Source organism: Hydra vulgaris, chromosome 15, assembly GCF_038396675.1.
Source record: "Hydra vulgaris chromosome 15, alternate assembly HydraT2T_AEP".
In the NCBI taxonomy this organism is placed as follows: Eukaryota; Metazoa; Cnidaria; class Hydrozoa; order Anthoathecata; family Hydridae; genus Hydra; species Hydra vulgaris.
This window is the reverse complement of record NC_088934.1, coordinates 29,418,167-29,435,390: the sequence shown is the minus strand read 5'-3', so window position 1 is coordinate 29,435,390 and position 17,224 is coordinate 29,418,167. Positions and strand designations below refer to the sequence as shown.

Below are 17,224 nucleotides of genomic sequence, written 5' to 3'. Positions count from 1 at the left end.
TATATATATATATATATATATATATATATATATATATATATATATATATATATATATATATATATATATATATATATATAAATATATAAGTAGTATAAAATCACTTAATAAAGATCTTTTCATTTAACACTGTGTTTCATCAATAAAGACTCATCAGAAATGCATTTCTGATGAGTCTTTATTGATGAAACACAGTGTTAAATTTAAAAACAAATTGTTGAGTGATTTTCTACTACTTTATATATATATATATATATATATATATATATACATATATATATATATATATATATATATATATATATATATATATATATATATATATATATATATATATATATATAGAATACATTTTAAAATTGTTTAAATATATATATATATATATTAATTTTAACAAAGACTTGCTCCAGCTAAATCCTACTCCAAAAACTAGAAACGAGATTCGTGGAGCAATTTATTATATCGTTACCTGCATCATAATGTCAATTGTGTGATGCATAATATTAATTCCTATTGACATTGCAACAAAATCATTCAAGCTAGTAACACAACTTAAGGTATGGAAGTTTTAATTATAGAAAGCTTACTTTCACTATTAGTACCTATTTATGACAGTTGGAAAGCCTGGTGGAATGAAGCTAAGCTTGTTGCATCTAGCCTTGGTATAGAAATAAAATTGTTTAAAAATAATAGCAGAAAACAATTCTACAATAAAAATGTGAGTAAAATAAGTGAGGCAGGTAAATCCCCAATTCTGAAGGCAAATTTTTTATTTAATATTGGAAAATATTATTGGAGGACTTACTGTTCGTTTTAGTGCTGCAAAACAGATTTCTGAAAACATCAGCTTTCTTTAGAACTATTAAAAAATATCAGAGGAGGAATTAATACATAAACCAGCTATGTTTGCAAAAAAATATTCTAAAGATATAGTCAGTGAAGACTTTTTGTAATAAATTAAACACATAATAATGATTCACAAAGCCAATTTTGGGGCAAAACATCTGGGTGCACTGGAAATATTGAATACTTTGGCAAAGTGCGAACTAGAAAGTACAGGGTGTGGAAAAAGTTCCCGTACAAAAGTATAATTTTAAAAAATTATCTGTATGGTGTTTTCTTTCAATATATATAGTGTGTTTTTGGTATTCTTTTGTATTCCTTTGTATTCTTTTAGTATTTTTTAGTATTTTTTTGTTTTAAATTAAAGTGTAATTTGTTTCTCATCTTGTACAAGAACTTTTGCTATTTTTATTTTTGTACTGGAACTTTTTCCGTACCCTGTATATTACCAAACTTGGCACTAAAGTTTGAGAATATTTCTTATGGCACCAGCAACAGTAGCATCAGCAGAAAGGAGCTTCAGTAAGCTGAAACTTATTAAAAATTATCTCTAGTCTACCATGAGTCAGGAACGCATCAATGACCTGGCTAGGCTAGGTATTAAGTATTGCAAAACAAATGGACTTTGATACAATAATACATAATTTTGCAAAAAAAAAGATTTTTTTTTTAAACATTTCGATTGAGTTCATATATATATATATATATATATGTATATATATATATATATATATATATATATATATATATATATATATATATATATATATATATATATATATATATATATATATACAGTGCCTTTTTGTAAAATGTAAACCATCCCGCCACCTTTTTATAAGTATCTATATATAACAATGATTAGGCAGAAAGGTATTTTTAATTTACCAAATACCATCCCTTTACTTTTTTTTTCTCCACTTTGAGCAGTGTATATATATATATATATATATATATATATATATATATATATATATATATGTATGTACATATATATATATATATATATATATATATATGTATATACATATATGTATGTATGTATGCATAACAAGCGTAGGGGGAAAGGGGTAGGGGCCCGAAAAAAATAATAAATAAGTCCTTGTAACAAGGAAAACAGTCCTGGTTTTTATATGAAAAAGTCAAATACAAATTTTTAATATATTTTTATATTTAATACTACATTTTATAAATTATTTTTTTAAATTTTGAAAGATTTAGGGTTGTGATAAGACCAACAACCACTCATTGCTGCCACCCCAGTGGTATCAGATAATTAGTATCAGAAATTGTTAAATACAAAATATTTGTATTTTTTATTTATCTTTATAAAGTTGTACAGCTATTTTTTATTTACTAAGCAGCACAACAAAGAGGTCAATGTTAAAAATAAATTAACTGTGTAATTATTTTTTATTTAGGAAACAGTTCAACAAAGAATTTTAAAATTAAAATATTGGGTTGGGGAATAAGCTCGTTTGGTTTTTTTTAAAGTGGATTATTTAAAGGATTCGTTTATTGTTGAGCAAAGTGTTTGTACTCATTAGACAGTGCCTTTTCTGCTCTACAGTAGTGTGTTATCTGTTTTTTCGAATATTTTTAGTTTTTCCTATTTTCCACCCTTAGAAATGGAATACCCAGGTGGCAAAAATTAGCATTTGCTCATGACATATGCAACGTGTATGGCGAAGGTTTCATAGGTGAGCGCGCAGCACAGAAATGGCTTGCGAAGTCTAAATAAAATGGCCACTTTGACCTCAAAGACATACCTTGCAGTGGACAACCCACAGAATTTGATGAGAAGCATCTCAAGGCACTTTTGAAGGAAGATGGTTGCCAAACAAGTCATGAATTAGCAAAAAAAATGAACTGTGATCATAAGACGATCCTCAATCATCTTCACTCAGTGGGATTTGCCGAAAAGCTTGGAGCCTGGGTGCCTCACAAGCTTAATGAAGTCAACAAAGAAAATCGTCTTCAAATCGCTGCTCAACACTTTATGTGCCATCAAGCAACATGTGGCCATAAACAGCGCTTTTTGTACCTAGTTGTCACAGGAGATGAGAAATGGTGCCTGTACGTCAATATGAAACAAAGAAAGGAGTGGGTGGCCCCAGGAGACACACCGACACTGAGAGTCAAGCAAGATCTCCACCCGAAAAAGACCATGATCTGCGTTTGGTGGGACTGGGAAAGCATGATACACTGAGAAATATTTGAAAGGAACACAACGATTAACAAGGAGCTCTACATTGCCCAACTACACCAGGTAAATGAGGCTATGTGGCTAAAAAGTCCTGACCGACAAGTTCAAGTCATCTTGCTCCATGACAACGCCAGACCCTATGTTGCACAAGTCTACAAATTCGCACTCCAAGACCTCAAATGGGAGGTTCTTCAACATTCACCATACTCTGCGGACCTTGTGCCTACAGATTATCACCTTTTCCACTCCTTGTCGAATCAAATGAGGGGTGTTAACTTTGGCGGCGAAGAGGACCTCAAAACAGCTTCTTCAACACCAGACCGGGCGATTTTTGGCGGAGTGGTATCAACAAATTTATCCTTTTAGTTATTGTTTTTTGTTTAAAGAAAACTCTTTGAAAAAAACCGAATGAACTTATTCCCCAACCCAATATTTATAAATTGCTTAATACGGTAGTGCTCTGAAAACTCAGAAATTTACAGAAAATTTTTTTTCAGTATGTTTCTGAGACACCCCCTATTTATATTCCTATTGATATACTTATGTAGCGTGCAAAAATTATTTAGAATATTCCATCATTTTATGGTGCCACATAGCTTTAAAAGAATCAGTTGTCCCTAATTAAAAATTTTTTTTTAAGAATCTGTCTTAAATGAAGCAAAATTATATAAAAATTTCATAAAAAATAACTATTTTATAAAAAAGTTTATTAATTCAGATTTTATTGCTTAAAAACTGAAATAATTATTTAAAAACTTAAAAGAAATTTTAATGTATATTTTTTGACATGTATTTTATAATATATTTACTAATTTCGAAACTTCTATAAAATTTCGCTTCTTTTGAGTTAAAATACTTTGAAAAAACTCTTGTGTCATAGGAATTTACTGAAAAAAAGTTCTTTTACCACCACCCTATTGTGTAATTTTATTTATTTATTAAACTTTAATTAACTTAATGCAACTTCATTTAAATTAATAATGCTCTCCTATTGGTCGTGTTACCTAGCTAGATCTACCTGGAAGATCTAACTAGGTAACATTTAGTCAGCCTAAATTTTCACCTGGAAGATTTAGGCCTGGTACAAAAATATAAAAAGTTTTCTATATTTTTGAATTTCATTTTGTTTTTATATTTTAAACAACAGTGTTTAATTCTAATTAGTAAATGTAGAAAAAATTACTCTTTTACTAATATTTTATTAATGGTTTTTCATTTTGTTGTTGTTTTTAATTATAGAATGCGAAGTTCAGTATGCTTCAGTTCTAAAAATGATGGCATACATTGGAAAGGTTTTTAGTATTATGATATTATTTCTTATAACTTCTTTTATATAACAATATTTAAACAATATTTCTTTTTTCATATTTTTATTATTTTTAAGTTAGTAATAGTGTTTTAAAAATACCATTACAAAATCTAAGATTTTTTTTTATCATCAATAACATCTGGTTATAAAATTAACGAATATACTTCATAGTGGCCACAGTAGCTGGAATGTCTTGGATTTTTACAAGTGCCCTGGAATGTCCTGGAAAATCACATTTTTCAATATACTGAAATGTTCTGGAATTATTTTTTAAAATAAAATTAAAACTACTACTATTACTACTACTATTGGTGTTAAAATCTAAAAATGCTATGTAAAATGTTTATGCTAAATAGAAACGTTTTATGGTAACATTTTTAATAGTTTTAATTCAGTTTTTAACAACAAGAGACTTTTCTATGGTTTTTTTTTTGGTTTTTTTTTTTATTAAATTGTTGTATTTAATTAAAATTTCTTAAAGTGGTTTATTTGATCAATTATTAGTGATGCTTAAGTTAAAGGTAAAAATTGTTATTTGGTTTATCAAAGCATAAATAAAAAAATAGCTGATGAAGTATTTCTATTATAAAGTATACAAATATTTTTTTCGCTCTTCACCTTGCATGAAACGTCATTGACGACATGTTACTTAAATAAGGGGTTTCATAATAAGTAATTTTATTTTAGTTTAACATAAGCTTTAGTTGTTTGAAATCTATAATGCATGTAATTATTTTTTCCAAGTAATATATTTATGCATTTTTACTTGTATCTACATGTAATAAACATTGTTTTAAAAAAGAAAATTTTTCGTTTCAAAAATTTTAAATTTTTTATTTTCATGATATAGCTATTTATCTAAAAATTATAAAATGAACATTGTTTCTGTGAAAAATTATGGCCCGAACATGGTCTACAATTTCTTTTTTAATAGAAATGTTGTGGTCTATTAGTGGTCATTTATATTGTCTATTAGGCGATGTTTTTCCAGCTTTGCTTTAAATGTAGTTTTTTGAGAGCGTATTTGACTGTTGTATCTTCATTTTCACGGTGCTCATTAAAGTTTTTACATTTAATGTTTCTCTTTGAAGAATCCTAGAATCTTTCAAAAAAATTCATTAAATTGCACCCTTATTTTATAATCTTTGGGTTTCCTTAAGAAGTTTAGAGTCCAAAGTAGGCTAGAGCTCAAAAATTTGTGTTCAAATACTATCAATATGACAGTTTGAGCAATTCAAACTTGTTATTTAATAGCATTGATTTGTCCATTTTCTTTTGCTCGTCCTAAACTGAAAACTGACTCTAAGATGCCACAAATCGTATTTTAGAACAATGATAGCATCAAATATTTGAGTTCAGCATATAGGTTTTAAAGGTGACTGAAAAACAGTAGATATTTTGCATAAGTTTAAAAAATCGATTTTTTTTTTTTTTTTTTTTTTTTTTTGATAATATTTTTAAGTTAAGCGTAGAGCACTTATATTTGAAGTCTCGTGGAAGTTGTTGCGGTTGTTTCTGTAGTAGTTTTGACTGATAATTAGATCAGAACAGAAAACTACTTTGGGAGATTGAATGCATAATCTCCAAAATAACATCTAAATCTTTAATTAGAGTTAATCAAAAACTCGAATTTGTTATAAATCTTTTTGATATTGTTGATTTTTTTGTTAAAATAAATTAAATGTATTTTTACTTGAAACAATTTCAAAACAAAAATAGTGATGATACTATAAAAACCTTTGTTGGCTATTTTATATAATTTTAAGTTATAAGTAATTTGAAAATAATATCAGTTTCCTAATATATGTTTTGAATAGCGTAAGTTAAAAATCATTTTTTAATCTTAGCAATAGATCCAAGCGTAGGAGCAGTTCTGGGTCACCACATTTTAAGTGGAGAACTATACGTCATACACAGAAACCAGAAATCATATTTAAAGTTTAACAATACTTATAAAAAGTGGTTAGCTGTTACAAACAGTGAGTTTGTAACTAACATTTCTAAAAATCTTAATTGGACACGTTTGAAAACACTAGAGAGAAATTACGATCAAGTTGTTTCGTTTGGAACAAACCAGTGGATGGGTAAGAACTAATTTCTCTAATAATTTCCCTTATAACATTAAAATAAAGAAATTATGCGTTATTTACTAGTAATTATACATTATAGATTTTTTTTAAGGTAACGAAAACGGTCTGTATTTTAGAAAATTTGGTGACAATATTTGGATTCAAAGAATCAATTGGAGTAATTAGCAAATATTGCCGTAAAATTTTAAACTAGTTTTAGGTTCTGACAGTAAACCCTTAAAAAGTATATTTATTAATGATGCGTTTTTTCCGGTTTTATAAGTTTTTAAAATCTTTTCCTTTTTTTTAAAAAAAAAAAGTTTTATTAGAAGGTTAGAGAACTTTAAGTTTTACAATACGACTATTGATATATTTTATTTAATTCAATTATGGTTTCTCCATGACAGGTTTTTATTAATTAGAATTCTAATAAATTCTTTTATTTATAGCGCTTTTTTTGTTTGTTTTTTAATTATGAGTTCTTTAATGCTAAATTTGTTAATTATTTATTGTTATTGATAAGTGTTAAACTAGTTTTGTACATTTTTCAGTTCAAAATTTATTTGCTTTCAACCATTTCTTAATTTTTTTAAATCAGTAAATGTTGAAATGTGATATGAATATCATTGGTATAAAATAAAAATAACAACGCTCCTAGAATTAATTCTGTACATTTTTAAATTAATGAACTTTTTATTAGTTCAAAACAAACAAACAAAAGAATACGTCGTACAATTTGATATAAAATAGTATTGAAAAATAATAGGGCCCCTAAAAGTTCAGTGCCTATGACTTCACTTTCAGTCACTGATAAGAATAAGAACTTTTATTGTTTTTACCTTTAAAAAATATTGTAAATTTCAATTTGTCAAAAATTAGGCTTTCTTTTATTTCTCACATTGTATAAAACTTGTATAAAAATATTTAAATCCTATTGAAACTATGATGAAACAGCTGTTAAAAAATACGTATTTGACTGCAAGTCACACTTAATTAAAACTGTTTTATTCGCGTTCGACGAAAAAATCCCACCCACCCTTCTATTACGATCTCCCTCACTCGTTTATTAGATTTAAATTATAATTCTCACATCCATTTTATTCCCACTAGCCCCCTCTTATTCCTACCCACCCCATGTATTAGGCACCCGAGAGTAATCCGGCGCTGACAGGACTCATGAAAAAATATTTTACTTCCAATTCTAAAAGTTTTGAAAAAATGTTTGCAACAGACAAAAGTTTATCAATAGATAGTGCATTGAATAAATTGGAAAATTTTGTAGGCCTGAATATCCTACAATATTTTAATATCGAATTTAATGCTGCTGCCGTTACTCATTCGTGAGTTTTTGCACCGAACTCACGGCCGCCATTCCATCCGAAAGGTTCGTTGTACTTTTTGTATAAGAAAATGTGAACGAAGGTGAACATAAATATCTAACTTATGCAAACTTTAAAATATGCAATGTTAGAACCAGGAGCGGGTCCAGCATTTTTTGATCTTTGAGCTAACTTCCAGACATAAAGCAGACTCCAAACATTTATATGTTTATTATATCAAATAAGGATGCTTCGCAAAAACTGCGATGATCGGAGCCTGGAAAAGATTTATAACTCAACTAAGTCGAAACATAAATTCGATTAAGTCGAATTATAAACCTATATAAAAAATATGGAAATAATTTATTTTTTTTGAAATAAGTAGTTATAAAAACAATAAAGTAGCTTATTTTCTATTTTTCTAATATAATATTATTTGAATAATAATGGAGGAAAACAATTTAAGAGATGGGCTGCTTCGACAACAGGACAATCTATTTCCAGCCCTCAATGATTTAAAGACCGTCTTAAATACTTGCTAACACTGTGCAACAAAATAATTTTTAACTGGAACTTTTTCTTGTAAGAAAAACCTTTAGAGGTATGATAGTACAAGTATGTAGGAGCACATTAAAGTTGATTTTGAAAGCTTTCAACATTGTACGTGAAAGAAAATTTGATCTGAAAATTTTGATTTTTTGGCCTACTGACAAAATTATTAATCAAATGAAACTTTATTTACATAAAAGTTGTATATTTTTGTTACATAAGTTATTAACAAAAATAAACATCTTGTTTATATAAGAGTTCATAGCCCCTTTATTGATTTTAAGTTTCCGGGAAAGGCCTGCGAACAGTTTCATTGTACTTTTGAGTAAAGTACAATTGCAAAACTATTTAAAATGCCAAACAATGCAAAAACTTATGATGGCAACAGAAAAACTATCAGATTTTTTTCTTTGATAAAAGTTAACAGGCAACTGACTGACTTTATGGTTAAATGCTGTCAAGAAGTTTTTGGTCAAGCTATAAACTTTGAAATGCTCAATAACTTCTACAAGTTCAAAACCCTAATGGGTTTTTCAACACTTAACAAAGCAGCTCCCCAACACGTAGTTGAAGAAAACTTTAAGGAAAAATTTGTGTCTCTATGAAAGCATCTTTCTGACTTGTTTGTCACCTCAGAAATTTCAGACAGAATTTCACAAATATCTATTGAAGAATAATCCAAATGTCTATTGCTGTACTAAAAAGATGTTGAAGCTCTAGAAAACACTTAAGTTCAGATCAGAGGTCCTCAGTCAAATGAACTTATAAAGGTGGGAATTGATGGAAGATAGGGGATTCTGGGAAGATTCTTGCTGTTGTTAACCACCTCTTCAAGAGAATGTGTCTGCAATAGAAAAATGAACCAGAGTGGCCAAAAAAATGAACTTTCAACAATACCCTTTTCACGGAGGGCAATTTTGCAGGCAATGAGTGCAGAAAGCTTTTACGAAATGTTGACTTGCTTTAACAACTTGCGAAAAAGCATGCTTGTTTCAAAACCAACTCTAATGTACTCCAATATACTTGTACTATCATACTCCCAAAGGTTTTTCTCGGGAAAAGAGGTTCGAATTAAAAGTCATTTTGTGACACAGTGGCTGTATATCAAAAAGTCATTACAATCATATTTATAATGTGATTGTATATATGACATTTAGATTTTCACAGTTTAGTTTTGACCCAGGGCCCCGAGTCAACTTGGAGCGACCCTGTTGTAAATTAAATTATAAATCAGCGGTTCCCAACCTGTGGGTTGCGAACCCAACGGGGGTAGCCTGCAATATGCCGTTGCAATATGCAAGTTGCCGTTAGACCTCCTGAAAACAATTTTTTTACGCTAGTTAGTGGTTTCTTTTTATTATTTTAAATTTAAGTGGTACTGCTACTTTGATTAAAGTCAATACATCGAAACAACGTGCAATACTATGATTCATTCATAAGATGTCAGAATCCTATCTAAGTTAATAATTTTAGACCTCGATTCTTGCAACTTCAAATCTTTTTACAAAATTACCTTGGTACTTAGAAAATCCAATCATATCCAGTTTGCGATAAAACAGCGTTTTTAGCGATAAGTAAAATTATTCAAGAACGTGCTTTGTATTTTCTTATCATAAAAGCCAACTAAACTAAAAGTTTTATTATAAAAGTCAACTAAGTGAAAAAAATTTTTATAGATTTTTAAATATTTTTTTTATAATATTGTGATGAAAATTGCCAGCCCGTGATAATGAATTAGCGAGATCCAAGTTGGGGGAAGGTTGCACAAGTTGTGTATGTAGACAGTGTATTGTTTTTTGCAGCCGAAATATTATAATATTTACATTTAATTTTTCAGATTATCATAGTTTAATCTTTTCTCTTACAGAATAAAAATGAATAGTTTATTTTTAAAAAAAAATTTTATATCAAAAATTGCTTTATTTTCAACACACCCAACCATCTCATCTTTGGAAACCACTTTCCTAAGATAAGCTTTTTTTAATGGAACTCAAAAAAACTCAAAATATCAAAAAAATAATCACAAAAAAAAATTAAATAAAATTGTATCTTTAAGGACTATACTAAAGTGAAAAATAATTATCTAAACCCGTAATGAAAACAATAATAAATTTCAAAAAAAGTTTGCGATACTATTTTTTGAAAAAACTTTCGCTATTGAAATACCGAAATAAAGCTCCGAGGAGAATAACTTAACTCTTTCGTTACCGATACCCCGCATAGCGGGTAATAAAAAATGTCGTTAAAATACCAGTACCCCGCATAGCGGGTGATGAAGAGTTTTGGTTTCTGTCGACCCCTTGTTTTTCGAGCGACTTTAAAACTTTGCTTAAGAGAAACTAGAATAATAATCTGATAATATATCGAAAACCGAATTAAAAAGGCTTTGTTTGATTAGCTTTGTTTGTTTGATTATTTGATTCGATTTTGAAAAATGGCTAATTTAACGTCTTTACGCAAAAAAAAAATCTCAAATATGGACGAAATTTTAAACTTTATGCTTGAAGAAAGTGACGAAGATAGCAATAAAGATATTGATCTTGGTTATTCTGACTTTAGTAATGACGAGGATAATAATTTGATAGAATTTGAAGTTGAAAACATTATGACATCTACTAATATTCAAAGAAAAGTTAAAAATACAATTAAAAACATCAACAATGTTGATAAATTGGAAGCTGCTGTTCCTTTTTCTAATTCAATTTTGCCATTATTTAACGATACAGACAGTGAAAGCTCTGCTGCTTCAAGTACAAGTGACAGCGAAATTGAGACTTTTGTCACTTATAAAAAGAGCCCACGTACAAGAGGTGGACGTACCAGGCGTGTACGTGTTCGAGGTGGTATTGGTATTAAATGTAACAAAGTAATTTCTGTTGAAAGTGTTACTGATTCTATGCATATTACTCATAGAGAAGCTATTACTGATGATGCTGCTTTCAATGTCAATATACTAAATAATGGTGTCCAAGGTAGTATACATAATCATCGTCGTGGTAGAGTTTGTAGTCGTGGTAAAGGTCGTAATCGTAGTCGAAAACCTCCTCTGTCAACTTGGGGGAAAGTTAATACAGATGTTCTTGTTAATTTAATGGATTTCTCTGAACTTTTTCAAGAAGGTTTAAATGTTAGAATGGGGCAAAACCCAACTAGTCTTGATTTTTTTGAACTCTATTTTCCAGTTGAACTTGTAACTTTATTAGTTGAAGAAACCAATCGGTATGCAAGGCAATTTTTTGCTGCCAATCCAGATAACTCTTCAATATGGGAGGTAACTAATGTTGCAGAAATTAAAACCTTTATTGCTGTTATTCTTTTAATGGGAATTATTTATAAACCTAAACTTAGTATGTATTGGTCAAAGGATGAATTGTATAATACTCCAATTTTTTCAGAAATTATCAATCGAAATCGTTTTAGTATGTTATTGAAGTTTTTTCATTTTAATAACAATGAAGATGAAAATTATGATGCAACTGATGATAACAGAGATCGTCTTTACAAAGTACGACCAGTCATAAACATTCTGCATAACCGATTCAAAACTGTATATAATCCAGGAAAAAATCTCAGTGTTGATGAATCGCTTGTCCTTTATAAAGGTCGTTTACATTTCCGTCAATATATTAAAACCAAGCGTGCCCGTTTTGGTATAAAGTTATATGAACTAGCAACTTCAGAAGGAATAACACTAGACTTCCTTGTATACTGTGGGAAAGGAATGTTTGCTGATGATGATATAAATGACCAGATGCCTTCATCTGCAAGAATACTATCTGTGCTGATAGAACCCTTTATTGGTAAAGGCCACACTCTTTACACAGATAATTATTACACAAGTACAACACTCGCAAAGTATTTTCTTGATAACAAGACACATCTATGTGGCACAATTAGGTCAAATCAATTTAATTATTCAAAAGATATTCTTATTGAGGTTTTAAAAAAAGGAGATGCAGTTTTTTATAAAAATAATGATGCAAATAGTCAAATGCTGGCTTGCAAATTCCGTGCATCAAAAGATAAAGCTTCAGGTAAACAAAAAGTTGTCTACATGCTGTCAACATGTCACCAACCATTTATGAGAATTATTGAAAACACTTGTGGTTTGAATATTCAGAAACCTATTTGTGTAAAAGAATACAATAGCCACATGGGTGGTGTAGATCGTGTTGACCAACAACTCCAGAGCTTGAATCTGTTACGGAAAACTTACAAGTGGTATCGGAAACTAGCATTTAGGCTTATTTCTCAGGGTATTTTAAATAGCCATAAAATTTTTGTAAAGTACACTTGTCACAAGAGTACCACTTTCTTAGATTTTCTTCACGACACAATTAAGTTAACGTTTTTGTCTTCACCAAAGTTAAACAAAACACTTGTTCCTGATGATACTATACACCGGCTTACTGGACGTCACTTTCCAGGAACTAAACAGCCATCACACGATGCAACAGACAGACGCCCATCTAAATTATGCAGAGTTTGCTATGCACGAGGAATTTTTAACAACAATGGCAAACCACTAAAAACTGTACATGTATGCAAAACCTGCCCGGGTGAGCCAGGGCTGCATATTGATAGCTGCTTTGAAATTTATCACACAGTGCTGGATTTAGTGTAAAAATTAGTATATACACATATTTTTTTATTTGACATGTCTTAGTGATGTTACATTTTGATTTTGTTATTGTTATTTGTTCTTTTTTGAAGAAAGCATAAAAATTGAAATTTTAGACTAAAGTCTCACGAATCTAATAAATATAATAACTTAGGATAAATTGATGTTGAGGATTTGAAACTTTTCAGAATTACTTATTATATATGTCTGATTGTTGACTCCAAATTTGAAAATAATCTGTTAAAAATAAGATACATTTTTATTTGATTGATTTTACAATTAAAATATTTTTTATTTTTTAAAATCCGCCATTATTGATCATAAGACCTGATAAAACTTTTTTTTTTTTTTTTTTCATTTTATGAAAGATAAATTACTAAGTTAAAAAGGGGCCCATTTTTAAGGAAATTGAACATTTTTTAAACCTATAATATAATTGTGATGGTAGTTGGGTTAAAACATCACTTTTTGTCACAGTAATATAAGGTTGCCGAGCCCGGTAACGATAGGGTTAAAAAGAACTTTTCTTATTAAAAAGCCGCATCTCATCTTGAGCGTCTCAAAACGTATTATCTTAAGCAACTTTACCAAGTGCTATTATATTTTGAATAGCACAACAGCTTATGTCTCTTCTCATACAACCCATGGGATTAGCAGTAGATAAGCATAAAATATTTAGAAAATAATACATTTTTGGTAATCTTGTTTCGTTCTAACGTAATTACAAAATATTGAATATTAAAAATTAAAATGGCGATGGTAAATTTATTTAACTATAAAACAATTAAAGCATATTAACTATACAACCAAGAAATTAAAATAAATAACATCGTCGAAATTGTATGAGTATCCATAACCTAATAAATTCGCGAAAAAAGCAGTAGTCTACCCGTAACAGAGGTTAAAATATCTTAGGAACCAGCTCATCTTGTGCAACCTTCCCTATTATAAAAATTAGAAAATATAGTGATAAACTTTTAAAGCATGGGTTTACTTTTATAGTTTTAGTTTGAATTGAAAAGCCACAATATGTTATTTACAATCAAATTATGTTTTCAACAAACTGAAACGCTATTTTAATACTAAACATCCTAATTAAGCAGGCAAAGATGTCCAGCATTTACAAAAAAAGATGACGGTGTCAACAAAAACTGACTTGATTCTGGTGGTTCCTATAGGAAAGTAAAGCAGTCCTTGAAGCTTCAAAAATAAAAATGGCTCTCAGAATTAGCAAACCTAAGAAACCTCACATAATAAAACCATACTTTGAAGCACCATTTGGTAAAAAAAAAAAATTTCACATAATTGAATTTATCTCTCAAAGGCCTAAATGTAACTAAATGTATAGGTTTGTCAGAAAAAATCCGAGCATTCCAACAGAATCTTTAATTTTGGCAAACAAAAGTGGACAAAAATAAATTTTTGCATACTGTTTGGCTTATATACTTTCTTTAAGGAAAATGACATCTAAACATGGAACAATGAAAAGAACAATACTTTCTGTCAGAGAACACTCTAAAGTTCTCGAAGAAAAAATTTCAAGACGGTTTCCAAATGTACCTGACAAACATTTGCTCTTGCCAGAAGTCCATTCACCGTCGGAGTTGAAGTTGTTCCCGAAACTGCACAAAATAAGTTGAGCTTATTACCAGCGATGCAGCGAAAATTGATTTCTTTTATATGCCAATCACCAATTTTATATAGTCATAACCTGTTCTGTTTAAGATCGTTTTGCACCTGCTTCTTTTTTTTTTTTCAACAACATACCTTGATGAAACAGACTTTTTTTTGTGTGGTTCGTACATTATACAATTAAGAATTACACACAATGGAAACTTCAAAGTTGAGGCTTTACAAAATGTCAACACTGTAAACATTTTATTCATTTGTAAATATTTATAAATATGAAGCCTATAAATTATAAAATATAAATAAAATCATATATTTAGAAGTCAAGAAAAATAACAATTAACAGTGAAAATGCAGTGACTCAGGAGCAACCTTATTAAATTAATTGTTGGGGTTGCCCCAACTCGGTAAATGTTACCAGGGGACGCGGCAGTGCTAAGATTGGAAATCGCTTCCTTAAATGCAATTTTCTCGATTTAAACAGTGTCGATGCTGATACGGACGACGTTTTGTGATATCCACCCCCGGGTTTATTGCCTAATGTCAGAATCATTTCGTAAGTAATTGACGTGAATGTCGAATTCAAGTTAATTTTAAAAATTCTAAAATTTTATTTTTTATTATCAGCATTGTCAATAATATTTGTTTAAAAATTAATCATGACTGCAACTCCATTACAAATGCAATCTTTTCAAAACCAACAAAAGAACTATTTATATAATTCACCCAATATTCCACCAAACAATCGTAACAGTGTACCAAGTAGTCCTTTTCTTCCTGGGTATCTATTTGGAAACTCGCCACAACCAGGTAATTCCCAAACAAACAGTGGAGGTTACTCTAATAATCAAAGATTTGTATCTACAGCAACCTCGTTGGGCTCAGGACAAGGTTACAAATAAGTTTTTATAGATTTCTTTTTTCAAATCAAAAATAATATTTATGATATTATATACTGATAATAATAACAATAATTACAATAATAACAATAATAATAATAGCAATAATAATAACAATAGTAATTACAATAACAATAATAGATAATTGCCCTTCTATATCAATAAAAAGGTAGGTTTATTTACTAAAAATTGATTTTAAGGGTTCTCATTTTCTTCTCCTGATCTTCAAAAGTACCAACCACAACAAACTCATTTGCGTCATTCACTTTTAAAAGAAGGTGCACCACCAACTGAAAGTTTATTTACTCCTCTAAGTGGATCACCAGAAAATCTTATGGAGACAGAGACAACTTATAGAGAATTTCAATCTCCCTCTGAACTTTTCTTGACGCCAAGTAATCAATCATTTAATAAAAGTTTGTTTCCAACTTCTCACGATTTTATTCCCCAATCTCCAGCACAAATTGATCCATTCTATTCTCAAGGTTTTTTTATTTGTTTTTTTTGTTTTTGTTTTTTTATGTAAAGTTGTTAAAATTATTTTCGTGTTTAATTTTGTGTCAGTGGTCTACATTTTTATATTCACAAATTTTTGTTGTTTTGTAATTAATAAATTTCAAATTTTTTTATATTGCAAACTTTAAACTTTTATTTAAAATTTAATTTTGAATAAAAAATCTAATTTAATAAAAAATTTTAGTAACTATACTCTTAAAACATAAATTTATTCTACGCTAGACTAGACAAGATCAAGAATCATCAAAGAATTTATAATTTATATAAAAAAGTCTAATAATCCCATATTTTAACTTTTTAATGCCTAATGATTTTTAAAACGCCATGTCTGAAAGTAACCTTGAATACCAAAGACTTTAAATTTACAAAGATTTAATTAATTTATTTTAAATTTTCTAGTGTATACATCGTATTTTTGATAAAGCTTAGATATTTTTTAAATTTTTTTATGTTTTTAGAAGATGTAATAAATAGTGATGATATCATTGATGACACTGCTGTTACTGTATTTGGTTTTCCTCCTGCAGCATCTTCTTATATTTTGCAAGAGTTTTCTCAGTATGGTACCATTGAAAAATATGAAATGCACAATGTTGGAAATTGGTTACACATAAAGTATCAAACTCGTATACAGGCAAAAAAAGCTCTTAGTAAAAATGGAAAACAATATGCTCAACGAATTATGGTTGGGGTACTTCCCTGTATTAAAAAGCAGATTGGTGTGGATGGTGATTTGACATCTGCAAGTTCTTTAAATATATCAACAAATACACCAAACAAGCTAATCAACAATAAACCCAGCACAATGAGACAATTATCATCGAGAAATGCTAGTGGAACATCTACAACAGAATTTTTTACAAAAGATATTACTCCACAAAAAAAAGACTCTGTTGTGTCAAAAGCATTAGACTATGTGTTTGGATGGTAAACACATATCCATTGTCATAATCATATAAAAAATTGTAAAAATATTTGTGCAAATACATTTATATAGTTTTAGTGCATTATTTTTCATGCTTGGCTACAGATAATTTTAATAACTATTTATTAATTGTCTAATTTTGTTCTTATAAAGTTTTTTAGTTAATCATTTCATTGTTTTGAGCTAAATAGTTTCACACCGTATTTTCATATTCATCATCGTATGATAAATATGAAAATGATTATGATTTTTCATATTTATCATCGTATTTATCCGCAATCGTAATTTTGAAAATAATATGAATAAAAATAATCTTCTAGCTTTTAGTAGAGTGATATA

The 17,224-nt window shown here is 29.0% G+C and overlaps 2 protein-coding genes across 3 annotated transcripts in view; both read left to right on the top strand.

Annotated features, from left to right (window-relative positions):
- LOC105845100 (uncharacterized) overlaps window positions 1-7,003 on the top strand; it is a 79,862-nt gene extending 72,859 nt beyond the window's left edge. The window contains exons 9-11 of one of the 2 annotated variants that reach the window (XM_065819090.1): window positions 4,289-4,341; window positions 6,206-6,442; window positions 6,540-7,003. In XM_065819090.1, the coding sequence (XP_065675162.1) occupies window positions 4,289-4,341; window positions 6,206-6,442; window positions 6,540-6,613 (364 nt within the window). In that variant the 3' untranslated portion in view covers window positions 6,614-7,003. The remainder of the gene's footprint in view (window positions 1-4,288; window positions 4,342-6,205; window positions 6,443-6,539) is intronic. The other variant, XM_065819089.1, reaches the window with a different exon arrangement.
- Window positions 7,004-14,865: 7,862 nt separating this feature from the next.
- Window positions 14,866-16,962, top strand: LOC100212199 (nucleoporin NUP35). Its single transcript, XM_065819913.1, has 3 exons — window positions 14,866-15,436; window positions 15,645-15,929; window positions 16,419-16,962. Exons 1-3 carry the CDS (start codon window positions 15,205-15,207, stop codon window positions 16,889-16,891), a joined length of 990 nt encoding a protein of 329 aa, XP_065675985.1. The 5' UTR covers window positions 14,866-15,204; the 3' UTR covers window positions 16,892-16,962.
- The last annotated feature ends 262 nt before the right edge of the window (window positions 16,963-17,224 follow it).